We start from the raw sequence: 26,696 nt of genomic DNA on the forward strand, positions 1-26,696 counted from the left end.
CCTCGGCCTATAAATCTCCAACTGATTTTTGTGCCTTCGATTACAGTAGATGAATTGAAGTCTGTGACAGATAGTTTTGGTACGAAGTCTTTCCTTGGTGAAGGTGCGTATGGGAAAGTATATCACGCCATGTTGAAAACGGGACGTGGAGTTGCGATTAAAAAGTTGGACTCAAGTAAACAGCCAGACCAAGAATTTCTTTCTCAGGTTTGGTTTGGTTCAATTACTGTTAGAATTTTTCTTATAAGATAATCAACGAAACATCGTCTTATATTTTTCCATTCACTACGCATGTCTCCATCGTTTCAAGGCTAAAGCATGAAAATGTTGTCGAGCTTCTTACTTACTGTGTTGACGGCCCTTTTCGTGCCCTTGCTTATGAGTATGCTCCAAATGGATCCCTTGACATTCTACATGGTTAGTTATTCCTAACACCATATCAATCTTTATCTTATGTATGTTATGTTATACAAATTCCCATGAGTTAGTTATTCCAAGTTGGTTTTAAGGACAAACAATGACTTGATTTTTTGTATGACAGATATGCAATGACTGGAAACCTCTCTTTAAAGAGTGATGTTTACAGTTTTGGAGTCATACTGTTGGAACTCTTAACCGGGCGTAAACCTGTTGATCATACACTTCCCCGTGGATAGCAAAGCCTTGTGACATGGGTACGCTATAATTTTTTTATCTCTTTCTGTTAATCTGACAGTGATTGGATATTACACAATGTGACTCTTTGTTTGTTTGATTTTATCAGGCAGCACCAAGGCTTAGTGAAGATAAGGTGAAGCAGTGTGTTGATGTTAGACTAAAAGGAGAGTACCCTTCCAAAGCAGTTGCAAAGATGGCTGATGTTGGTGCATTGTGTGTTATTATCCGATAAGGAAGCCGCTGTATGATCAGCGCAATGATCTTATCAAGTCTATTCCTGATTTCTGGTTAACTGCGGTAAGTTATTATCCGACGCGTATGCTTTAGTTTTGGTTTTGTTTTAAAGTTTGATTTGTTGTGGAATTACTAAAATTGTTGTTGAGAATTGTTGTGGACCATATTTAGTTATCTTGTACTTGGGTTTGTTACAATAGCTGACAATTGGATAGTTTCCTTGCGCTAGTGAGAGCTGAAATTCCCTAATTCTGTGCTCATGTATGATAAAGCTTTTTAAACTATTTGGTCCAAGAGAAATCTATATATGTTGGGTATGGTTTATTTTAACTGTTTGAACATTCAGACTCCAATTATAGTTACATTTGGATATTCACATACAGCACCATATGTCACGTATAAAGTAATATCAAAGGATGGTTTTATGCAAGGATTACTTTTGGATGGTTTTATGCAAGGATTACTTTTGGATGGTTTTATGCAAGGATTACCATATGTCACGTATACAGCACCATATGTCACGTATAAAGTAATTTGGATATTCACATACAGCACCATATATCACAAATATTTCATATTTTCTTCATATAGAAGGATTACTTTAAAATATATTACTTTTATTATAAATATATTTCATTTCTGAATTATAGCTCTTCTGTTTATATTGATTCGCTGGAAATATTTGAAAAATCTGAACATAGGTCAACAATGTTGGAATGGGAGCAAATGTGGATGGTGAGGCTTTGGCTGCTCTTGGTGTTGTGGTATGAATTATTTTTACATGAAATTGAGTGAATTTCTATGTGCATTTCTTAATTATTTCATATATTCAAAATCAAATTCAGTGAATTTTTATTTGCATTTCTTAATGAAATGAATTAATGTTGACTAATGTTTAAGTAGATAATAAATTTTCTTTATTGTTTTGGGTTGTGCAGGTATATCCTAATCAAATTGATTGGACTAAAATATTTTATGAAAACTATGAGAAACATCCTTCTTTTAGTATAAATGCTATTTCTCCGGGTTATATCAAAACAGATATGAATGGTGGTAATGGTGCTTTGACATCTATAATATGTTCATTTTCCAATATGTTCACATTTCATACTAGGTGTTGTATCTTTTAGGGAATCCGGCTTTAGAATAAATTTTAAGGAACCCGGCTTTGATTAGCAGTAGAAAATGAGGTGATATTTCCTATCACAGTTTTTTATTTATTATGTATTTTAGAATAGACTCAAGCACATTGAATGTTTATTTAATTCCAATTAGTATTTTCCTTTCATTTACACATCTTGCTATCATGATTAAAGTAATTTTTTTCTTAATTAAGAATATTAAACTGATTAATGACAAAAATAAGAAAACTAAGGGAATAAACTGTGGCAAGATTAATGGTTTAGAATGCATAACATATAACCACGGTTTTAAATCTGTGGTCATAACCAAACCGTACCGTGGTTATATCTTAAACCAAAACTGTATCGTAAACGTTAAAATGAAACCGTGGCTTTACCATATAGCCACAGTTTTTAAGTCATGGCAAGTTCAAACCGCGGCCTTAATCAAGCTACCTAAACCGTGGCCTAAAAAAGCCACGGTTGTAAAAAAGGCGTGGTCTATACCAAAAAACCGTGGACTTTACTTTAGGCCACGGCCGTATACTCCACAGTTGGATTTCCGTGGCCAAACCGTGGCCTAAGCGTTACGCCACGGTTATTTTGCATATAGCCTCGGTTTTCTGGGCGTGGCAGGAGGCCTTTTTTCTTGTAGTGGTGGTTAAATTATATGATGATTAGAAATAATTATTTTAATTAAATAATTTAGTTGAAATTATTTAGATTTAAAAATAATTATCTAGAAATTTATTGATAATTTAAATTGGATGAATTGAGTAGAAAGAATGAGGACAATGTGGTCTTTACATGAGAATTATTAAGGGTAAGGAAGGAAGATCATAATAGGGATCTAAGGGTTATTTGAGTAAAAAAATAAAGAGAGAAATTGTATCATTTGGAACGATTGCTCAGAGAGAGAAGTAGAAGTGAAGAAGTGAGAAAGAAGGCTAGGACTTGGAAGAATCCATTATTGGAGGCTTAGGAACCGTCAATCTAAGGTAAGGGTAGGATTCCAACTTTCTAAGGGATTGTATAATGTTAGGTATGTGGGGTTTGATTGCCATGGTTGTATAATTTTGTTCATGAAATTGCTTTGTGAATGTATGAACCTAAATGATGAATTGTTGACATATTTGTGGTTGAATTGATGAATTTTTTTTGTAAAGTGTGTAGAAATATCGTATAACATGTGTATGTAATTGTTGAAATTTCAAAATATGATTTTTTGTTGCAATTTGGGAATTTGGGTTTAAGGAGAAGGTTTTCCTATTTGAAAAATAGCAGATTTTTTGTTTTGGTTCAGATGTAACCGATTACCAATATCAGGGTAACCGGTTACCCTATGTGAAATTGGCACATGGAGACCTTTTTCAAGAGTGTAACCGGTTACCGGTCTGGAGGTGACCGGTTACCATACAAAACAGAAGCGCAATATTTTTGGATTACAAATATAACTTGTAACTGGTTACTAATATGAGGGTAACTGGTTACCCAATGTGAAATTGGCGCAGGAAGACCGTTTTTCAGGAGTGTAACCGATCTGGAGGTAACAGGTTACCATACAAAATGGAAGCACAATATTTTTGGATTGTAGGGGTATGGGTAACCGGTTACCACTGTGTTGAACTTAGATTTTTCTAAATTTTAAAAATTTCTTAATTTTTTACTCGGGTGTCTGTTTGACGCGCCGTTTGAACCTACAGGAAGTTAATAACATTTTCTATAAAAATAATTTCGAACAAAGTGGATGATTATTTATGGGGAACTGACACTTTTCCACGAAGATTTTATCTGTTGTGCTGAGGTGTGTGTATGTTGTTATGTGTGATGATGCTATATACTTTTGTTGGGTTATATAAAATTGTATTTTAAGTGTATGGATAACAGGTGACCTGTATTGGCGTGTCGCATTTATGGATGTAGATATCAATGTGTGGTGTTTTGTTGCATGGTTGTGTCGCATGCATTTTGTGCTATGCATTTTAGTTTAGCCCCTCCGGTTCTAGATGGCGTGGATCGGGAGCAATGTGAATCATATTATTCGTGATGTTGTTTGGTTCTGATCCTAGATGGCGTGGATCGGGAGTGAGGTGAACCAAAATGTTCACGATTGGTGGCTCTGGTCTTAGATGACGTGGATTCGGGAGCGATATTGGTACCACATGCATCGAGTCTGTGAGTCGGTCTCATTGCATTTCATTGTTATTGACATTAATAAATAAGTTGTGTGATTGATGTGTGAATCATATGATAATTGTTTTGGATGGGCTGAATGTATGAGATGTGGAATGTATGACTATGCATGATTATACTGCTATATATGTATTATTATACATTCTCTTATAATGTTGTGATATCTCACCCTTCTGTTGGAATCATGCTTTATACAACATCGTGCAGATAGTCAGGAGTTGTTCTGAGGCTAGGGAGTTTGGAAGAGGTTGCTCTTTATTTTGTTTCGAGTTGGTATCATTGCTCTGATACGTAACATCGGGGGAATGAACGCTTAGTTATTTTGCTGTTTTTGATGATTTTTTGGAGTCTTATGAAATTCTTGTTATTTGAATAAATATCATTTTGTTTGTTGGATACAAATGGTTTTAACAATAATTATAATTCTTTTTTCGCTGCGTAAAAAAAGTAAAATTGAGGACAATGAAGTTTGTTTTGGTTCATCCTTAATTCGTGTTATGTATCTATAAATATTTTGAGCAGGTTTATTATGTTTTGAAAATGTGGTACCCTAATTGCATGTTTATTATTTTGAAAAATTTATTCTGATTTTAAATTACTAATCGCATAGAAATTATGATGTTATAGGAGGTATCATATCAAAGTATGTAATGCTACAACTCAAATTGGTATGGAAGATATTTAAGCTAAGCCTCATAAAGCTATAGTTACATGCCACTATGTTTTTGGTTGATTTTAATTCTTTGTCAAGAAAAATATCAATGTTACTAATCTAACTTGCAGCCATATAAAGATTGGGGGAGTGATTAATGTCATGAGATTAAGGGTTTAAGATTTCATGAGTTTAATGATGTATTTTTAACTATATATTTACCCAAGCATGTGAGTGTTTTGGTTGGTTGGCTAGTGTTTAACCTTGTATTCCTTCATTTTTATCCCTCATTGTATGTTTTAAAGGTGTTGCTATGTTGCCAACATTCATTTGTTATGTATTTGTTGGATATTCAAAAACTACTTGTCTGATGAAGCTGTTTAGTGCATTTTGTTGTATGTCTTTGAATTGGTTGGGAGAGACCAGGTACTGTTAGTTTCTCTCAATTAGCTTTTCTATTTCAGCAACAAATTTTCTTTCTTGTAACTTCTCATTCTTCATCTATCCATACACACTGGATGCATCACATATCTAATATTGGTAGAGCACCTGGTAGTAATCCATCAGTGCTATTAAGATAGATGAATCACCAACACTAGATGACCTAACACCATTATCAATACCGTCAGACCCAAGTTTGGCAACGGAAAGGAAAAAAAGGATAGTGAAAATAAAGCAATAGATTGGCGTTGATTTATGTAATGCAATGACTCGAATTGATATGGAAGATACTTAAGCTAAGCCTCATAAAATTATAGTTGCAACCTACTAAGTTAAGTTATGGGTTGATTTTAATTGGGTAACGAAACCTAAACTGCCTTGTATAAGTAATCTAGCAGCGCAACAAGTGTTTTTACTACCTGTGGTCAAAACAATTTATCGTATTACTTTCCATAGATATAAAATGCTGCATTCATATTTCGCTGAGATAATGTAGATATGTCTTGGCTGAGTCGAAATGCCTTGGTGCCTTTAATTTCTTCAATTTTAGATTGAAGACAGACATCTCTTTCCCTTTTAAAGTATTCATAATTATAATATTCCTTCATTTTGAAACTTTATTTTACTATGATTATGTTTTGTTTTAAAATGACGATAGTAACAAGATGCTTTGAGGGTTAGACATCCAAGAGAATGTGGTTATTGGGCATTCTTGTAGATTTCTGAGTGATTACTGATTTTCATTATAATTGTGTAGAACAATATAGGGATCAACATCAAATTATAGGTGTGAGACAGCAGATGTATAATTATAAATATTATCGAGTAAATAAGTATAAATATTATTTAGTAAATAAGTATGAATTATTTGGTAACTGCTATTTCAGTAATCAAATTTTAAGTAATGCAGTTGCAGGCTACTGAGCATAAATTCAACCTCATGTAATCATATTTATTCCTTAAATCTGGCAATGGTTACGGTTAGTTTTGGTACCTTGGGCATGTTCTATTTTAGAATGATGACAATAATTTAAGTGATTTTGTAATCTTGCATGTTAGTGTTGGTAGTATGACTTATTTTAATCTTTGAAGAGATTGAATTATGCATAATCTTGTGGAGCAAGAATTTGATCAATGAGTTGGTGAGAAGGAATTAGATCACCAACAGATGCGAGAGAATCAACCAGAACTTTAATTCAAGAAAGATAAGCTTCAGACACTACAATTAAATAATGTAATGAAAATGCATTTTAGCATGCAGTTTGCTTACACAGGCACGAGTGAGCTTTTGGAAATGATCATTAATATGTGTCCATACTTGCGAAGTATGAACACAACTTAAGATACAAGGCATGACTGAGCTCGAGATGGTAGATTGAAGCCATGAAAGAAGCCATTGATCTTGTTGAGTCCAAGAGCGCAAGGGAGTGTCAGTGATTAGATTGGTGATGTACCAGTCGGGAATTGAAACTTATAGGTAATTGAAATTAATGTTCCATTTGGCATAGCTCTCTAGAGGCTGTGCAACCCTCCCACGTATAAGTTTGTCTGATTGGTCGGCCATAATGTCTTCATTGTATTACAAATAAAATCGAACTAGATATAATTTAGCTATAAAAAGAAAATAAAAAAAATTTACCTTCGTAGGTGCAAATACGAAAATCTTTCGTAAATGTAGCTACGGAAGTACTCAACATTTCAAAAAACTGTGATTGATTGTTCTTTAGATGCATCTACGAAACAACCTAACGTTTCATTTGTTCTGTAGATGCACCTACGGAAGATTCTAAAACTTCAAGAACGCAACAATGGCGTCTGTCACTGTTCCAGCCACTATAAAACCCTATTTTGGTGGCTTGATCGTCCGTTTTACATATCAAAAAATACCTACATTGTCTCTAAACTATGTTTCTAAAACTACCTAATGATTTCTACACCTAAAAGTGTATTCAAACTGCATTACGGGAAATACTCTAAAGTAACTCGAAATCTCGAAAACTTACTAATTAATGAAGTTGTTGGAATGTGTTGATCGTTGATGCACACGTTTAGAGCCGAACTCGAGAGAAAAAACCAACTTTGGTGGATTTTAATTTTTGAGGTTGAGAGAGTTTGAGAGTGTGAAGAAGAAGAAAAGTGAAGAATGAGGGACGAGAATAGTCTGACACGAATATAAAATCAAATGCTTTCGTAGATGCATCGCTGAAAGACTCATTTTAAAACGGAAGGAGTATATTGTTGTATAGAATTGTTAATATCTCTTTCCAGAGCAACCATGGTGAGTCAGATCTTGTGTTGACTCTTCCTCGAAATCCTAACCTTAACTTCTATATACTCCCGCTCCTTCTCCACAACCTCCTCATGCCGCGTCCTACTTCCTCTTTCCTTCTGCCCTCTCTTAACTCCCGTCGTCCAGCCACTATAAAACCCTATTTTGGTGGCTTGATTGTCCGTTTTACATATCAAAAAATACCTACATTGTCTCTAAACTATGTTTCTAAAACTACCTAATGATTTCTACACCTAAAAGTCTATTCAAACTGTATTACAGAAAATACTCTAAAGTAACTTGAAATCTCGAAAACTTACTAATTAATGAAGTTGTTGAAATGTGTTGATCATTGATGCACACGTTTAGAGCTGAAATCGAGAGAGAAAAACAACTTTGGTGGATTTTATTTTTTGAGGTTCACTACAGGAAAAAAGGTCTCCCGCCACGCCCAGAAAACCGAGGCTATATGCAAAATAACCGTGGCGTAACGCTTAGGCCACGGTTTGGCCACGGAAATCCAACTGTGGAGTATACGGCCGTGGCCTAAAGTAAAGTCCACGGTTTTTTGGTATAGACCACGCCTTTTTTACAACCGTGGCATTTTTAGGCCACGGTTTACGTAGCTTGATTAAGGCCGCGGTTTGATCTTGCCATGACTTATAAACTGTGGCTTTATGGTAAAGCCACGGTTTCATTTTAACGTTTACGACACAGTATTGGTTCAGGATATAGCCACGGTTTGGTTATGACCACCTATTTAAAACCGTTGTTATATGTTATGCATTTTAAACCATTTATATGCCACGGTTTATTTCATGTTATGCATTCTAAACCATTTATCTGCCACGGTTTATTTCTGTATCATTACATAAATATATATATATATATATATATATATATATATATATATATATATATATATATATATATATATATATATTTATATTTATATTTATATATAAATATATATATCAATATTAAATTAACAATGAAATTAACATTAATAGTAGTTCATCCACTAATAATAGTTGGATACTAAGTTTTTCATCCCAAATTCAAAATCAAAACAACCATATTAAGTTGATCCATGATCCCTACACTATTTAAGTTGTACCACCACAAGTTTCTCTCAAAATGGAGTCATCCCAAAATAACCAAAAAAAGTTCTAAAAACTGGGCTAGATAACATAAAACAACTATTCTTCTTGATCTTCTCCTTGCTCTTCTTCCACATCTTCTGAACAACCACCTTCTTCAACATCTTCAGCATAACCTCCTTCCACATCTTCATGATCATCACAAGCTTCTTCCATATCTTCATCACAATCTGCTTCCTCTCCACCCTACAATAAACATAACATCATTCAACATTCATAAGTGTACGTACTAGTCATGGTTGTGTAAAATAGAATCATGAATCAAAAGACAGTTTTAGGCCATCACCACCAGAATCATGCATACACCTATTTCAGAATCGTTTCCCTATTTCATACACATATTTCAGAATCAAATCAATGGAAATATAGAATTCTTACAAACTGAAATAAAATAATCAATTAAACAAGTTGGTCCATCAAGGCGCAAGGGCTTGAATTCAGTAAGTATATCCTAAGTTAGAACCCACTTTTACTCCATTTCATTTGGTCATTTTTGGAGTAAGTATATCAATGACATGTATTGTAAAAAAGCCATGATGGCATCACCTTCCAACATCAGAGACCATTTATGAGGATTAAATAGAGTGATTGAAGATCTAACTTGTTTGATAAGAGGTCCATTTCTATCACACCTTATTCTTTTTCTAGCAAATACACTAACATCATGTTTAACCTAAAAAGCTGCAGCATTAGTCACTGCAATAACTTGGAATGCTAAAAATAGAGGAGTTTCTATGTACAACAAAACACAATGATTCTTTTATTTAGTGCATGGCTTATCAAACAAGAATCATAAAACCACAACAAAACCTTCAAAATCAAATACCTATTAAGGGAAAGCCATATAAGACACTCAGTTTCAAAAGGTCAATCAGCAACACAAGTTAAAACTAGAATACTAGTTATGTCATAGATTTTTGCTTCTTTGAAAAGATGGTTTTGAAACACTAAGAAAGATAATATTGAGATACTATAAGATACATGAATATCTTCTAGCAATTTACCTAGTTATAGTTCTTGTGTATTTATCTTTATGCCTACTTTTTTTTGGCACAGGTTTTAGAGGCAAAAGTTATCCAAATAAACTCTGCACGTGGGCGCATATTTTTATCATTAAAGGAGGTCACGGTAATCATCTATATAGTTATTTTCTATGAAGTACTTCCATTATTTGGGAAAATCTATTTAAACTAAGCAAGTTTAGATTCCTAATTCAACAAATCATTGCCTGCCTATTACAGCCTGATCCATTGATGGAATCCTTAGAGTCTGTAGTTGGGGATCATGAATCCTTTGATGGGAGATTGGAAGCAGCTCAAACTGATACAGAGGTAATCTTGACATGAAAGTAGAAGTGACCGGGAATTTTTTTTAAATGAACCTAAGTACACCCATTGTATTGATTAAATAACTGTGTTGTTGGATCTTATTGTGTCAGTAGTTTAGCAACCAACAAAAGGCTTATGAAAATTTAATTCTCAGACATTGACATGCAGAGTCATGTTCGTTAGATTATTTCTGCTTGATGATAAATCCAAGGGTAACAAAAAATGGTCAATCAGCAACATGATGAAGCAAATCAAGTAACAAAAATTGATCAGTTTCTAATTCAGTGCCCTATACACTTTCAGAAAACACTTGCCATCAAATTAGTGCCCTATACAGTTTCTAATTCAGTTCCCTAAACAGTGCCATATGCTGCAATTTCAGAAAACACTTGATAATTCAGTTCCCTAAACAGTGCCATATGCTGCAATTTTTGTAGTTTAGAGTATACCTGTTCGCAATGCGGAATATGAGTTGATGCAGACGAATGTGGATCAGCAGGAGCAGCAGTAGAACTAATGGAACAGCCCATAGCACTTGCCATCAAATTAGAGATCTCGTCGTCGCTCATTTGTGGGTTTTGTTGCTTCATCATTGTCTTAAATAGCGCCTTCATACCATCCATCTCCCTCTTCATGCCAGCCACTTCATCATTATGTTGCCTTTTAATAACCAGAATTTCTTCTTTTCTTTTAAGCATGGTAGGTGTTATTGTTCTTCCATAGCAACGAACTCGTCCAGATTTTTCTTTCCCAAACAAGGAGTTAAATGTCTCAGATTCAGTTGAATTCTGAACTGATTCTTGAAGCTTAGACTAATTAAAAAATATTCACATTAGAAAATATTCACATTATAAAAATAAATGATTAAAGGCAAATGTTGATTAAAGGCATAATCTGCCTGGCTTACAATTACACTTGAAGTTTCCTCATCCGGCTGTTTTCCTTTTCGACTTTGTCGAGTCTCAATGAACATCTCTGCCTGGCTAACTTCCTTTCCGTCCTCTTTCTTAGCACGCTACATTGGTTGATAATAAACACATCAAAATATGAATCACTCAACCAATACATAATTGTAAATTGAAGGATGTATGAACACCCTACCAGTTTTGCACGAATCCTCGCAAAGTTTGTTGGGCCCATCCGATGCATATACTTTTGCTTAGCTCTGTTCACAGCATTGATTTTGCTAATTTTCTACATTCAGAAACAGCAAAATTAGGGACAGCAAATGTTAAATTACAGAATTAAATATTAGGGACAGCATTGATCAATTGCTAATTGTTATCTTACTTGGATGTTATTGTTCTTCCAATAGGATATCAATTGCTTGAAATGAACTTCAGGTACGGTCTGGGGACGATGCTTCAATCTTTCACTCATAGTAGTGTACTTTAAAAAACAACTCTTTTTGAGATCTTTCTTGAAACGCCTCCAAGCATCATTAATGCGAGAGAAAACCGCTCTACGTCCATTTTCAGGGATAATGAATTTATCCTACAACAAAAAAGGAAATTAGTGACAAGTAAATAAGGAACACAACTTATGTTTAGATTCACACAGTGACAAATTCCCACTTACAGTGACAAATTCCCATATACGGTCCTTGTTTGCTTTCTTCAAAGCTTTGAAGTTAGTAAAAACTAAGGGACACAAGTCTGAATTCCTTGCGACAGTGCCAAGGAAACAACTCAAATCTGTCACGGTTCGATCATTGGGTCCAATAGGTTCTCCATCATCGTCTAAGACCACCTCTTCACGATCCGCACTCTTTCTAGCATGGATTTTCAAACATTTAGTTGGTCCACGTGTCCTTTTCTTACTTGCCCCTGTGTTAGATAAAATATAATTAGCATGGGATATAAATTTGAATGAAACAATAATAAAGAATAATGCATGACACGAAGCTTAGTACGTACCTTCAGTTTGTTTACTTCCATTTTGCTGAGTGTTTTCCTCTTCACCCATCATATTTTCTTCTTCCTCAAGATTCTCACATTCATCTTCTTCACTATTTTCCCCATTTTCTTTGAGGAATTCTTCAATGGATGTCGATTTACACATTGGGCTTCGTTTTGTCTTCTTCACGGTTTGTCCTTGCCCTTTCCCGGAATTTCCATCGACTTCTATCATTGCCCTTTTCATACGATTCTGGTTTGACCTTGAATCAGCAGTGTCAGCCACCCGTTTCTCCTTAGGTTGCTGCTTTGCACTTGAAGGAAGTTGCTGAGACGCAATTGAAGGACGTTTCTGATTCGCACTCGAAGCTTGTTGCTTAGCACTTGAAACTTGTTGCTTAGCGCTTGAAACTTGTTGTTTAGCACTTGAAACTTGTTGCTGCTTTGCACTTCCTTGTTGCTGCTTTGCACTTGCACTTGAAGGATTCTGCTTATCATTTCCTTGTTGCTGCCTGGTCCTTGAATCAACAATTTCAGGCCCTGTTTTTTTAGCAAGTTGCTGCCTGGTCCTTGAAGCAATTTCAGGCCCTGTTTTGGGATTCACTTGCTGCATGGTCCTTGAATCAGTACATTCAGCCCCTACTTTTCTGGGAGTTGTCTGCCTTGTCCTCATTTTGGTTGGATAAAACACATCGGCCGAACTATCAATCTTTGAAGCAGCAGTTTCAAACTTAGATAAGTTGAATAGTTCCCTAGATGCAGGCACAAAAGGAGGTCGGATGCCCACTTTACTAGTTCCTTCACGGTTATTATTATTTACCATCTCGCATTTGATATCATACTTCTTAGCCAATTCAGCACTGGATCTAAATAGAGGCAACCGAAAATTGGCGGTAACTTGTTCACCCTTTTGTGCGGCAGCCGTCTTCTTTTGCAAGTTTGAAACCTTCTTCATTTTCTGTTAACATGGAAAATATTAAAAGAAGTTACATCAGGAAAAAGAAATTCTAATCAGTCACAAATCAGAATGGAAATTCTAATGATATCAAACGGTTAACAATAACTCACAAATTACTGGACATGAAATTCTAATGATATCAGAATGGAAAATAAAAACCAGTTACATCAGGAAAAAGAAATTCTAATCAATCAAAAATAAAAACCAGTCACAAATAATTCACTAATTTGCAATATCCAATCAGTTACATCAGAAATTCTAATGATATTGTCATTCTCCTAATGAAAACAGCTCATAAAACCAATACATGAAAAGTTCAAATGGAAAATAAAAAAGAAATGTATTACACCAGAAATGAAATACACCAGAAATGAATCGGTAACATCATAATTCCGACTCTTCCTATTAAACCTTGTATCTACATTGCTATGCAAATACCTTGAGCAAAATGTTATAGCTTCTTCAGCCAGATACCCCTTGGCAATAGAACCTTCAGGATAAGCTCTATTGCGGACATAGTTCTTAAGTTTACACAAGTATCTTTCGGTGGGATACATCCATCGAAATTGAACAGGACCACCCAATCTAACTTCATTTACAAGGTGAATAGGCAAGTGAACCATTATGTCAAAGAAACTTGGAGGAAATATCATCTCCAACTGACAAAGTATCTCTGCAATCTCATTTTCTAGGTAATCTAAATCTTCCACTTGTATAACTTTCTGACATAGAGAGCGGAAAAAGGAACCAAGACGAATTAGTGGGGTTGCCACCTCCTTGGGCATTGTGCTTCTTACTGCGATTTGCAACAAATAGTGTAACATGAAATGCGCATCATGACTCTTGTAACCAGATATTTTTCTGTCACCAACTTGTACACATTTTGAAATATTTGATGCAGTCCCATCTGGTAACTTGGCAGCCTTTATAACTCCACAAAAAATTGACTTCTCGTGCGGAGTCATTGAAAAACACGCTTTTGCAAACTCTGAACGTCCTCCACCAATCTCCCTTGGATGAAGTTTTTCTCTAATTCCCATTTCTTGCAAATCATAACGGGCTTTAATATGATCTTTTGTCTTCCCCATGATGTCCAAAAGAGTTCCAACAATACTATCAAATATGTTCTTTTCAATGTGCATTACATCTAAGTTATGGCGCAATGTATTTTGAGCCCAGTAAGGCAACTCAAAAAAAATTGACCTCTTCTTCCACGGGCCATCAACTTTCTTCTTTTTCTTCCCAAATTCATTATTGAAATCTTTTAAGAGTTCAAGAATTTCAGCCCCGTTTAACATGGATGGTGCAGTTCTATGTTCTTCTTCTCCGTTAAATGATTTGACATCGTCTCTCCAAGAATGAGTTCTTGGTAAAAAGGTACGGTGGTCCATATAACACATCTTATGACTGTGTTTGAGGTATAACGAATTGGTGTTAGATTTACAACAAGCACACGCCAATTTTCCTTTGGTGCTCCATCCCGACAACATAGCATAAGCAGGGTAGTCACTAATTGTCCACAGAAGAGCTGCACGCATTTGAAAAGTTTGATTCATTGAAGAATCATATGTCTCTATGCCGGATTCCCATAACTCCTTTAGCTCCTCTATCAGTGGTTGGAGGTAAACATCGATATTGTTGCCTGGAGATTTTGGTCCAGGAATCAACAATGACAACATTGTATATTCAGGTTTCATGGACAGCCAAGGTGGTGTGTTGTATACCATCATCAAGACAGGCCATGTACTATGAGATAAGCTCATGGTCCTAAATGGATTAAACCCATCACTCGTTAAGCCAAGTCTTACATTGCGGGACTCACTAGAAAAATCTGGATGGAGCTCATCAAAGTCCTTCCACGCTTTACCGTCAGCAGGATGCCTCAATTTTCCATCCTTTGAGCGCTCTTCTTCATGCCATCTCATTGACTCAGCTGTCTTTGAACACATGAACAACCTTTGTAGTCTAGGAATCAACGGAAAGTGCCTCAAAACTTTTGCAGGAACTCTACAGTCATTTTTGGGTTGCTCAGACTCGCATCCTTCAGTTGCAGCATTTTGTTTCCACCGTGAAGCTTCACAAATAGTGCAAGAATTGTCCTTTTCACGCTCCTTCCAAAATAGCATGCAATCATTTGGGCACGCATCTATCTGTTAGAACAAGATTTGTTCTTATCAATTATCTTAGTTTTGATGATAACAATAATATGAATTTTGCTTAAGATAATATGGTACTCTAATCCAATGCAATTTCCCTTTCAGGAAATATATATAAAGAGTACGCATAATTCAGCGCTCAGAAGATGTGTCTCAAATGGTTCAGCATGCAACATCAGAACATGGTCTGGCAAGACATCAGAAGATGGTCGAAGCAGAATCAGAACATGGGTCTATGGAAGCATCAGAAGAACATGAGATCAGAAGCACTGAAAATCAGAAGATGGTATCACGCTCAGAAGCACTTCAAGGTCAGAAGATCAGAAGATGCTGTGCACCAAGCTGTTTGACTCTGATGATATTCAAACGTCGTATTCACAAACATCAGATCAGAAGGAAGTACACGTGGCAGACTACGCTGACTGACAAAAGGAACGTTAAAGCTACTAAAGGCTACGTCAGTAGACACAGCGTGAACAAGGCTCGAGGTAGTTGACAAAAGCGTATAACATTAAATGCAAAGCTGTACGGAACACGCAAAGCATTAAATGCATTCAACGGTCATCTTCTCAACGCCTATAAATATGAAGTTCTGATGAGAAGCAAGGTTAACGATTTCGCACCAATACAATTCAAATTAACTTGCTGAAACTCTGTTCAAATCCAAAGCTCAGAATCTTCATCTTCATCAAAGCTCACTACATTGCTGTTGTAATATCTTAGTGAGATTAAGCTTAAATTGTAAGAGAAATATCACAGTTGTGATTATCGCTTTTAAGAAGCATTTGTAAACTCTTGAATAGATTACATTAAGTTGTAAGGAACTAGAGTGATCAGTTGATCAGTACACTCTAGGAAGTCTTAGCTGTTGGCTGAGCAGGAAGTCTTAGCAGTTGGCTGAGCAGGAAGACTTGGCAGTTGGCTGAGCAGAAAGTCTTAGGAGTGAACTAAGCCTAGAGTGATCGTGTTGATCAGTAGACTCTAGAAAAAGTCTTAGGAGTGAACTAAGCAGTTGTTCCTGGAGTGATCAGGTTGTGATCAGAAGACTCTGGAAGACTTAGCTGCGGCTAAGTGGAAAACCATTGTAATCCGTGCGATTAGTGGATTAAATCCTCAGTTGAGGTAAATCATCTCTGCGGGGGTGGACTGGAGTAGCTTCGTTAACAGCGAACCAGGATAAAAATATTTGTGCATTTATTTTTATCGTCCAAGATTTAAAGTCACACTTATTCAATCCCCCCCTTTCTAAGTGTTTTTCTATCCTTCAATTGGCATCAGAGCGCCGGTTCTAAGGTGCAAGCACTTAACCGTGTTTAGAAAAGATTCAGGAAGAGAAAAACGCTTCATTTAAAAGATGGTTGATGAAAGTGAAAGGACTATACCTACACCTGCATCTACATCTGGCTCTGCTGAGCAATACAACGGTAACAATGGTTATACTAGACCGCCGGTATTTGATGGTGAAAACTTTGAATACTGGAAAGATAAACTGGAAAGTTACTTTCTGGGTCTAGATGGTGATCTATGGGATCTTCTGATGGATGGTTACAAACATCCTGTAAATGCCAGAGGCGTAAAGCTGTCAAGGCAAGAAATGAATGATGATCAAAAGAAGCTTTTTAGGAATCATCATAAATGTAGAACTGTTTTGCTGAATGCTATCTCTCATGCTGAGTATGAGAAGATATCTAACAGGGAAACGGCCTATGACATATATGAGTCCTTGAAAATGACTCATGAAGGAAATGCTCAAGTCAAGGAGACAAAAGCTCTTGCCTTAATCCAGAAGTATGAAGCCTTCAAGATGGAGGATGATGAAGACATTGAAAAGATGTTTTCGAGATTTCAAACTCTTACTGCTGGATTGAGAGTTCTTGACAAAGGATACACCAAGGCTGATCATGTGAAGAAGATCATCAGAAGCTTACCCAGAAGATGGGGTCCTATGGTGACTGCATTCAAGATTGCAAAGAATCTGAATGAAGTTTCTCTGGAAGAGCTTATCAGCGCCTTGAGAAGTCATGAAATAGAGCTGGACGCAAATGAGCCTCAAAAGAAAGGTAAGTCTATTGCATTAAAATCAAATATCAAGAAATGCACTAACGCTTTTCAGGCCAGAGAAGAAGATCCTGAAGAATCAGAATCTGAAGAAGAAGATGAACTGTCCATGATTTCCAGAAGGCTAAATCAACTCTGGAAGACCAAGCAAAGGAAGTTCAGAGGCTTCAGAAGTTCAAGGAAATTTGAACGTGGAGAATCTTCTGATGAAAGAAGATTTGACAAGAAGAAGGTCATGTGCTATGAATGCAATGAGCCTGGACACTACAAGAATGAATGTCCAAATCTTCAGAAGGAAAGTCCCAAGAAAAAGTTTCATAAGAAGAAAGGTCTTATGGCAACCTGGGATGAGTCAGAAGATGATTCAGAAGATGAGCAGGCCAACTGTGCGCTGATGGCGACAGAAGATGATGGATCAGAATCTACATCAGAATCAGATTCTGAAGAGGTATTTTCTGAACTTACTAGAGATGAGTTAGTTTCCGGTCTAACTGAACTTCTGGAACTCAAGTCTCAGATTAGTCTCAAATACAAAAAGCTGAAAAAGCAATTTGAATTTGAAACAAAGAAGCTTGAGTTGGAGAATTCTGAATTAAAAGAAAAACTTTTAAAATTATCCAATAATGTTGGATCTCCTTCTGATTCAGAAAAATCCACTCCTAGTCTGAACCATATTCTGAAAGAATATGATTTAAGTTTCAGAAAGTTCTTATCTAGAAGTATTGGCAGAAGTCAGCTAGCTTCTATGATATATGCTGTGTCTGGAAACAAAAGAGTTGGCATTGGTTATGAGGGTGAAACCCCATACAAACTTGAACCTGTTGATGAAATGAAACTCACATACAAGCCATTGTATGATCAGTTCAAGTATGGCCACTCTCATGATATTAGGCACACTTCACATGCACAAAGTTTTCACATTACACACACTAAGAAGCATGTGACACAACCTAGGAAATATCATGAAACTCACATTAAGAACTATCATGCTGTTCCTCCTATTGCTTACAATGTTAAATCCAAGTTCAAACAGAACTTGAGAAAATCTAACAAGAAAGGACCCAAGAAAATGTGGGTACCTAAGGATAAGATTATTCCTATTGCAGATATCCTTGGCTGCAAAAAGGACAAAGCACAACATGTCATGGTACCTGGATTCTGGATGCTCGCGACACATGACAGGAAGAAGGTCTATGTTCCAAGACCTGGTACTTAAGTCTGGAGGAGAAGTCAAGTTCGGAGGAGATCAGAAGGGCAAGATAATTGGCTCTGGAACTATAAAGTCTGGTAACTCTCCTTCCATCTCTAATGTACTTCTTGTAGAAGGATTAACACATAACCTCTTATCTATCAGTCAATTAAGTGACAATGGTTATGATATAATCTTCAATCAAAAGTCTTGCAAGGCTGTAAATCAGAAGGATGGCTCAATCCTATTTACAGGCAAGAGGAAGAACAACATTTATAAGACAGATCTGCAAGATCTTATGAGTCAGAAGGTGACTTGTCTTATGTCTGTTTCTGAAGAGCAGTGGGTCTGGCACAGAAGATTAGGTCATGCTAGTTTGAGAAAGATCTCTCAGATTAACAAACTGAATCTTGTCAGAGGACTCCCTAATTTGAAATTCCAATCAGATGCTCTTTGTGAAGCATGTCAGAAGGGCAAGTTCTCCAAACCTGCATTCAAGTCTAAGAATGTTGTTTCTACCTCAAGGCCATTAGAACTCTTGCACATTGATCTGTTTGGCCCAGTCAAAACAGCATCTGTCAGAGGAAAGAAATATGGATTAGTCATCGTAGATGATTATAGCCGCTGGACATGGGTAAAATTCTTGAAACACAAGGATGAGACTCATTCAGTGTTCTTTGATTTCTGCATTCAGATTCAATCTGAAAAAGAGTGTAAAATCATAAAGGTCAGAAGTGATCATGGTGGTGAATTTGAGAACAGACCCTTTGAAGAATTCTTCAAAGAAAATGGTATTGCCCATGATTTCTCTTGTCCTAGAACTCCACAGCAAAATGGGGTTGTAGAACGAAAGAATAGGACTCTTCAAGAAATGGCCAGAACCATGATCAATGAAACCAATATGGCTAAGCATTTCTGGGCAGAAGCAATAAACACTGCATGTTATATTCAGAATAGAATCTCTATCAGACCTATTCTTAATAAGACTCCCTATGAATTGTGGAAGAATAAAAAGCCCAACATTTCATATTTCCATCCTTTTGGATGTGTGTGCTTTATTCTTAACACTAAAGATCATCTTGGTAAGTTTGATTCCAAAGCTCAAAAGTGTTTCCTTCTTGGATATTCTGAACGCTCAAAAGGCTACAGAGTATACAATACTGAAACATTGGTTGTAGAAGAATCAATCAATATCAGGTTTGATGATAAGCTTGGTTCTGAAAAACCAAAGCAAGTTGATAATTTTGCAGGTTGTGATATTGACATATCAGAAGTTGTTGAGCCAAGAAGCAACGCATCAGAAGCAGAGCTTCTCAGAAGCAAAGAATCTGAAGATCAAGTATCAGCTTCTCTGGAGGATCTAAGTATTTCTGAAGAACCATCTGTCAGAAGATCATCCAGACTCATCTCTGGTCATTCAGAAGATGTCATTCTTGGAAAGAAGGATGATCCAATCAGAACAAGAGCATTCCTTAGAAACAATGCAGACTGTCAATTAGGTCTTGTATCTTTGATCGAGCCAACTTCTGTTGATCACGCTCTAGAAGATCCAGACTGGATAATTGCTATGCAAGAAGAACTAAATCAGTTTACAAGGAATGATGTTTGGGATCTTGTTCCTAGACCAGATGGATTCAATATAATTGGTACAAAATGGGTCTTCAGAAACAAGCTCAGTGAGAAAGGCGAAGTGATAAGGAACAAAGCCAGACTGGTGGCTCAGGGTTATAGTCAGCAAGAAGGGATTGACTACACAGAAACCTTTGCACCAGTGGCCAGGTTAGAATCTATTCGTCTATTAATTTCTTTTGCCACTCAACATAACATCACTCTCTATCAGATGGATGTTAAGAGTGCCTTCTTAAATGGTTATATAGATGAAGAAGTTTATGTCCATCAACCTCCTGGTTTTGAAGACTCTATGTCTCCTAATCATGTTTTTAAACTTAAGAAATCATTGTATGGATTGAAACAGGCTCCCAGAGCTTGGTACGAACGCTTAAGTTCTTTCCTTCTGGATAATGGTTTCACTAGAGGAAAAGTGGACACTACTCTCTTTTGTAAAACCTTTGAAAAGGATATTTTAATTTGTCAAATATATGTAGATGATATTATTTTTGGAACATCTAATGCTACACTTGGAAAGGAGTTTGCTAAGTCTATGCAGGCTGAGTTTGAAATGAGCATGATGGGAGAACTCAAGTATTTCCTTGGAATACAAATAAATCAAACATCAGAAGGAACGTATGTTCACCAAACCAAGTATGTGAAGGAACTTCTGAAGAAGTTTAATCTTCTAGACTGCAAAGAAGCCAAAACCCCTATGCATCCAACATGCATCCTAGGTAAGGATGAGGTAAGTAAGAAGGTAGATCAGAAGCTATACAGAGGTATGATTGGATCTCTTCTATATCTGACTGCTTCTAGACCTGACATTCTGTTCAGTGTTTGTTTGTGTGCTAGATTCCAATCAGATCCTAGAGAATCTCATTTAACTGCTGTTAAGAGGATTCTAAGGTATCTGAAAGGTACTACTAATGTTGGCTTAGTTTACAGAAAATCTAAAGAATACAACTTAGTAGGATTCTGCGATGCTGACTATGCTGGAGACAGAATTGAAAGAAAAAGTACTTCAGGAAGTTGCCAATTTCTTGGAAGTCATTTGATCTCCTGGTACAGCAAGAAGCAAGCAACTATTGCTCTATCAACAACAGAAGCAGAATATGTCGCTGCTGCTGGTTGTAGCACACAGATGCTCTGGATGAAGAGTCAGTTAGAAGATTATCAGATATTTGAGAGTAACATTCCTATATTCTGTGATAATACTTCTGCTATATGTTTATCTAAGAATCCTATTCTTCATTCAAAAGCTAAACATATTGAGATAAAACATCATTTCATAAGGGACTATGTTCAGAAGGGTGTTATTTCTTTAAACTTTGTTGATACAGACCATCAATGGGCTGATATCTTTACAAAACCCCTGGCTGAAGATAGGTTTAAGTTCATTCTGAAGAACATCAGTATGGATTTATGCCCAGAATGAGAAGATGAGAAGTTCTCATGTATGAGTATCTTCTGAAATGAATGTGGAACAATTTTTTTTTAAGTTCTGATTGAAATCTTTTAGAAATTATGATTCGGTTATTACTAACGTTTCATTGTCTAAGTTGATTCAGAACCTCTTTTAAAGCAAAACAGCTGTTACGTTTTATCTCGGGATGGTAAACCTGTCGTTACTATTCATGGATAAGCGCGCGTGCAGTTGAAGGGACGCCGACCATAGGTAACTGTGCTAGTCACCTCATTCGTCCTTATTATCTCTCCTCACGTCACGTAACATTAAATGCTTTTCATCATTCGTTTCATTTTATTTTCTTTTAAATACTCTTTAAACTCTTCTCGTTCCCTCTCAACTTCTTCTATCTCCTTGCATTCCTCATAAAGTTTGTCTCTCCCTCTCTTCCATATCAAACCCTACCTGCAAACCCATCATGAACTCTTCATCAAGCCCAGGAAATCATGAAAATAATAAAAACAACAAACGAAAAGCTGTTGAAACATCTCCTTCCAAACCCAAAAAGATCAAAATCACCTATGATCCTCTCAAGGTGAATCCTTTCGAAGCAATGTTGTCTGGAAACTATTCTAGACGTGTGTTTCATCCTCCTGGTGAAAGCCCTCCATCATCTCCATCTTCTTCCTCATCTTTCGACCTTCAAGACTCAGCTTCCTCTGATTTTTCCTCTCCTTTAATCTCTTCTGAAGACATCTCTTCATCTTCACCCGCTGAGGATGTTGTCTCTGGTAAAGGTGGTGGAAGATCTGCTGCAGGACCAAGTCTCCCTGATCCCTCGCCTGAAAGCCCTAGAAGCAGTCAATGAGGCGTCATGGCATGCTGGCACAGACGTGGTCTTAGCTAGGGTCCTAGGATTTGGTCTTAGTAGTTTTCTTTTTCTTTGTTGCACAACTTCTTGTAATCCTCTTTTGCTGATCAATGAAAAAGTTTCTTTGTGTTTTACTTTCCAGTAAATGTTTTCTTGTGTTCTGTTTTATTCATCTGAATCTTTTTAAAATATTCTTTTTGATGTTATGACAAAAAGGGGGAGAAGATAAATGATAAATGATTTGATTAAATCTATCAGTTGCTGGGTAAAGGCTCCCACACATTCACTAACAAGAACTGCAAGTTCTATATGGTTTAAGTGTTTTGCAGGTACAAAGAAGTGAAGTGAATCTTCAGAAGCAAACACTAGAAGCAAAACCATAAGAAGTGTTATTCTGTAAAAGGAATAAGCTCTTGGAAACTGAAGCAAGCTGAGTGCTGTCAAGCTTCAGAGATCAGAAGCAAGAAAGAAGAATGAATCAGAAGCACTGATAATAGAATTTGAATATCATTGTCTATCCTGTTATGACAAAATTCTATTTGCCCTGATACATAAAATGTTATGGCTCTGATACATTATTTGCTCTGATACATGTTTTTAGCCTAAATGCTCTGATACATTTGGCTCTGATACATATCATGTATTTGAATATACATTTTATGTTCTAACTCGTTCATGCTGACTTTTGTCGTTTAGTTTTTGTTCTGTAACATTTCAGGATGTAGAGATGCTCAGATGATGCTCTGGTACATTCAACAATGTTCTGATACAAATCTAGCATGAAGTGATGTTGGTAGACATTCAAAGTTCTGAAGCTATCCGAGGGAAGCAGAAATCAGAAGATGTGAATGTTCTAAAAGATCCAGTAATTCAAGTTCTGAAGCTGTCCTGAATGGAAGCAGAAGTCAGAAGCTGTGAATGTTCTGAAGATCAAAGAAATTCAAGTTCTGAAGCTGTCCAATGGAAGCAGAAGTCAGAAGCTATGAATTCTCTGAAGGCAGAAGCTTATATGATCGTCTCTACCGAAATAATCAGGGAAGTCTTTTATCAAAGTTCTTCGAGTATTTATTTCAGGGGGAGATTATTTATCTCAGGGGGAGATTGTTAATCTCAGGGGGAGACATATTCATATGCTTATGCTATAGCTGTGTAATTTGTCTTTTGCCGTCTACTCTTTCTGATCGCAAATTCATATCATTTATATATGTTTTTGTCATCATCAAAAAGGGGGAGATTGTTAGAACAAGATTTGTTCTTATCAATTATCTTAGTTTTGATGATAACAATAATATGAATTTTGCTTAAGATAATATGGTACTCTAATCCAATGCAATTTCCCTTTCAGGAAATATATATAAAGAGTACGCATAATTCAGCGCTCAGAAGATGTGTCTCAAATGGTTCAGCATGCAACATCAGAACATGGTCTGGCAAGACATCAGAAGATGGTCGAAGCAGAATCAGAACATGGGTCTATGGAAGCATCAGAAGAACATGAGATCAGAAGCACTGAAAATCAGAAGATGGTATCACGCTCAGAAGCACTTCAAGGTCAGAAGATCAGAAGATGCTGTGCACCAAGCTGTTTGACTCTGATGATATTCAAACATCGTATTCACAAACATCAGATCAGAAGGAAGTACACGTGGCAGACTACGCTGACTGACAAAAGGAACGTTAAAGCTACTAAAGGCTACGTCAGTAGACACAGCGTGAACAAGGCTCGAGGTAGTTGACAAAAGCGTATAACATTAAATGCAAAGCTGTACGGAACACGCAAAGCATTAAATGCATTCAACGGTCATCTTCTCAACGCCTATAAATATGAAGTTCTGATGAGAAGCAAGGTTAACGATTTCGCACCAATACAATTCAAATTAACTTGCTGAAACTCTGTTCAAATCCAAAGCTCAGAATCTTCATCTTCATCAAAGCTCACTACATTGCTGTTGTAATATCTTAGTGAGATTAAGCTTAAATTGTAAGAGAAATATCACAGTTGTGATTATCGCTTTTAAGAAGCATTTGTAAACTCTTGAATAGATTACATTAAGTTGTAAGGAACTAGAGTGATCAGTTGATCAGTACACTCTAGGAAGTCTTAGCTGTTGGCTGAGCAGGAAGTCTTAGCAGTTGGCTGAGCAGGAAGACTTGGCAGTTGGCTGAGCAGAAAGTCTTAGGAGTGAACTAAGCCTAGAGTGATCGTGTTGATCAGTAGACTCTAGAAAAAGTCTTAGGAGTGAACTAAGCAGTTGTTCCTGGAGTGATCAGGTTGTGATCAGAAGACTCTGGAAGACTTAGCTGCGGCTAAGTGGAAAACCATTGTAATCCGTGCGATTAGTGGATTAAATCCTCAGTTGAGGTAAATCATCTCTGCGGGGGTGGACTGGAGTAGCTTCGTTAACAGCGAACCAGGATAAAAATATTTGTGCATTTATTTTTATCGTCCAAGATTTAAAGTCACACTTATTCAATCCCCCCCTTTCTAAGTGTTTTTCTATCCTTCACTATCTTCTTATAATCAAGGCCTAAACCACTTATCATGGCTTTTGTCTTGTAAAATGATTCCGGAATGTTCAAATCAGGCATTGCTTCTTTCAATAATTCTAATAGGGCAGTGAATGACGTATTGCTCCAGCCGTGGAGACATTTCAACAAGTAGAGTCGAATCGTGAATGATAACGAAGAGAAGTCTTTGCATCCAGGGTACAGTTCTTGTTCCGCCTCTTTAATCAAACTGTAAAACGTTCTAGCCTCGTCATTGGGACCTTCACCAACTCCGTGTGCTTCTGCCCTATCTCCATATATGTCATGCAATAAGCCAGGAATGTCATCATGTGATCCATCTTGATCTTCCATCCCATCACCAATTTCCATAGACCTTTGTAGTTTCTCCCCATGGTGCACCCAAACGTCATAACCGTCTAGAAAACCTTTGGCTATTAGGTGATCCCTAATAATATCCCTGGTTTTCCAATATATATTTTTACACTTAGCACAAGGGCATAGAAGTTCACCTCCTTGAGGACTTCCTTTAGTGAAGGCAAAGTCTAAAAATCGAGTAACACCGTTGATGTACTCTTGACTAAACCACGGTAATTTAGTCCACTCTTTGTCCATCGCTTGATAATCTATATATTTGAAACACAACACATAACACATTCAAAACACATAACACATTCAAAACTTAATTCATATAAAAAAATGCACTAACAGTACCAAAACATGTGTTGAGCAACCAAAAAATTACTGGGACAGAATTATTGTATATAAATGGAATTACTGGGACAGAATCTTTGCAAGAAATAAAATGCAGTTGGTGGTGGCAGAGGCGGATCTCTCTCTCTCTGACAGAGATTGGAGAGAAGTTCCTCTTCCCAGCCAAAGAAAGACAGCCTCCACTAAAAATTCCAGACAGATTTACCTCCCACCAAAGATCAAATCTCTCATACACTCTTTTTTTATAGTCGAAAAATAAGAAAAAGCCTATAGAAACAATACTTTGGCTACTATGCTAGACACAGGTAACTTTGTACTTGAACAACTTCACCCCAATGGAACTAAGAGTTTATTGTGGCAGAGTTTTGATTATCCATCAGATATTTTGATCCCAGCAATGAAGTTAGGTGTTAATCGAAAAACGGGACATAATTGGTCTCTAATTTCGTGGTTGACTCCTTCACTGCCATATTTGGGTGAATTTAGTCTTGAATGGGAACCAAAAGAAGAAGAATTGAACATTAAGAAACGCGGGAAAGTGTATTGGAAAAGCGGAAAACTTGGAAATAATGGATTGTTCGACAATATTCCAGCAAATGTTCAACAAAATTATCAATACGTTATTATCTCTAACAAGGATGAAGATTCTTTCAGTTTCAAAATTAAAGATCGGAACTCTAAGATGCTTACAGAATGGGCACTCTTCTCTGATGGGAGGTTTGTGAGTTTGGAAGGAGAGTTGGGTAATGCAGATATTTGTTATAGATATAGTAATGATACTTGCAAATTGCAACTACTATGGATAATAAGCATGAACAGAGTGAAAGAGGAAAATCATAATCAATGCATAGTCAGTTTCCAATATATTATGATATGAAAGTAGTTACTAGTTTGCCAAAAAATCACTTTTCTACTTAAAGGTCATCAAACACAAATCATTCCGCTACAAAGTACATGTCAAAATCAACTCTAGCAAGATCTAATCCAACACATAGGAAAGCAGCAGCAAACACAAATCTAAGTGAGCTCAGAAACAAGTTAGAACACTGACCTTAGTGCCAAAACGACCTTCTGGATGATCTGTTTCAAGAATATTCCTCCCCTAAACAAACAAACAAAAAATACATAATTACAAACTTCCTTCAAATGAATAATCTATAGTATATTGCAGCATAATAGAGTTTCAGAGTAAAATTCATAAATTATCATACACATACACATATCATAATAACAAGAATTTCTTCTAATAATCACAAGAAATTCAATTCAATTCATGATA

The 26,696-nt window shown here is 36.5% G+C and overlaps 2 protein-coding genes and 1 long non-coding RNA gene across 4 annotated transcripts; 2 read left to right on the plus strand and 1 right to left on the minus strand.

Moving 5' to 3' along the window:
• The first annotated feature begins 2 nt into the window (after positions 1-2).
• Positions 3-7,464, plus strand: LOC131627830 (uncharacterized). Of its 2 annotated transcripts, XR_009291570.1 has the most exons (7): positions 3-207; positions 311-417; positions 542-674; positions 764-954; positions 1,593-1,655; positions 1,830-2,081; positions 4,413-7,464. It is a non-coding gene; the product is annotated as an uncharacterized LOC131627830 (long non-coding RNA). The 2 variants fall into 2 exon arrangements; XR_009291569.1 differs by having other exon boundaries at positions 1,830-6,913.
• Positions 7,465-8,564: 1,100 nt separating this feature from the next.
• LOC131627808 (uncharacterized) lies at positions 8,565-12,170 on the minus strand. Its single transcript, XM_058898669.1, has 7 exons — positions 11,972-12,170; positions 11,634-11,881; positions 11,346-11,549; positions 11,157-11,249; positions 10,963-11,070; positions 10,505-10,867; positions 8,565-8,913 (listed from the first exon to the last, which is right to left on the minus strand). The coding sequence occupies exons 1-7, from the start codon at positions 12,114-12,116 to the stop codon at positions 8,767-8,769; spliced, it is 1,308 nt and encodes a 435-aa protein (XP_058754652.1). The 5' UTR covers positions 12,117-12,170; the 3' UTR covers positions 8,565-8,766.
• A 13,539-nt stretch (positions 12,171-25,709) lies between these two features.
• On the plus strand, positions 25,710-26,294 carry LOC131627782 (G-type lectin S-receptor-like serine/threonine-protein kinase At1g67520). Its single transcript, XM_058898637.1, has one exon. The coding sequence runs from the start codon at positions 25,710-25,712 to the stop codon at positions 26,292-26,294; it is 585 nt and encodes a 194-aa protein (XP_058754620.1).
• The last annotated feature ends 402 nt before the right edge of the window (positions 26,295-26,696 follow it).

The sequence above is a fragment of the Vicia villosa genome, unplaced genomic scaffold (assembly GCF_029867415.1).
Source record: "Vicia villosa cultivar HV-30 ecotype Madison, WI unplaced genomic scaffold, Vvil1.0 ctg.000402F_1_1, whole genome shotgun sequence".
Taxonomy (NCBI): domain Eukaryota; kingdom Viridiplantae; phylum Streptophyta; class Magnoliopsida; order Fabales; family Fabaceae; genus Vicia; species Vicia villosa.

What these genes read in the sequence shown, in the direction of transcription:
- LOC131627808 (XM_058898669.1), bottom strand. Translation starts at nt 12,116, where the DNA reads ATGTGTAAATCGACATCCATTGAAGAATTCCTCAAAGAAAATGGGGAA. An exon ending in GTATATGGGAATTTGTCACT is followed by an intron (nt 11,550 to 11,633) that starts GTAAGTGGGAAT and finishes TTTTTGTTGTAG; the next exon opens with GATAAATTCATTATCCCTGA. An exon ending in AGGAAACTTCAAGTGTAATT is followed by an intron (nt 10,868 to 10,962) that starts GTAAGCCAGGCA and finishes TTTTTTAATTAG; the next exon opens with TCTAAGCTTCAAGAATCAGT.
- LOC131627782 (XM_058898637.1), top strand. Translation starts at nt 25,710, where the DNA reads ATGCTAGACACAGGTAACTTTGTACTTGAACAACTTCACCCCAATGGA.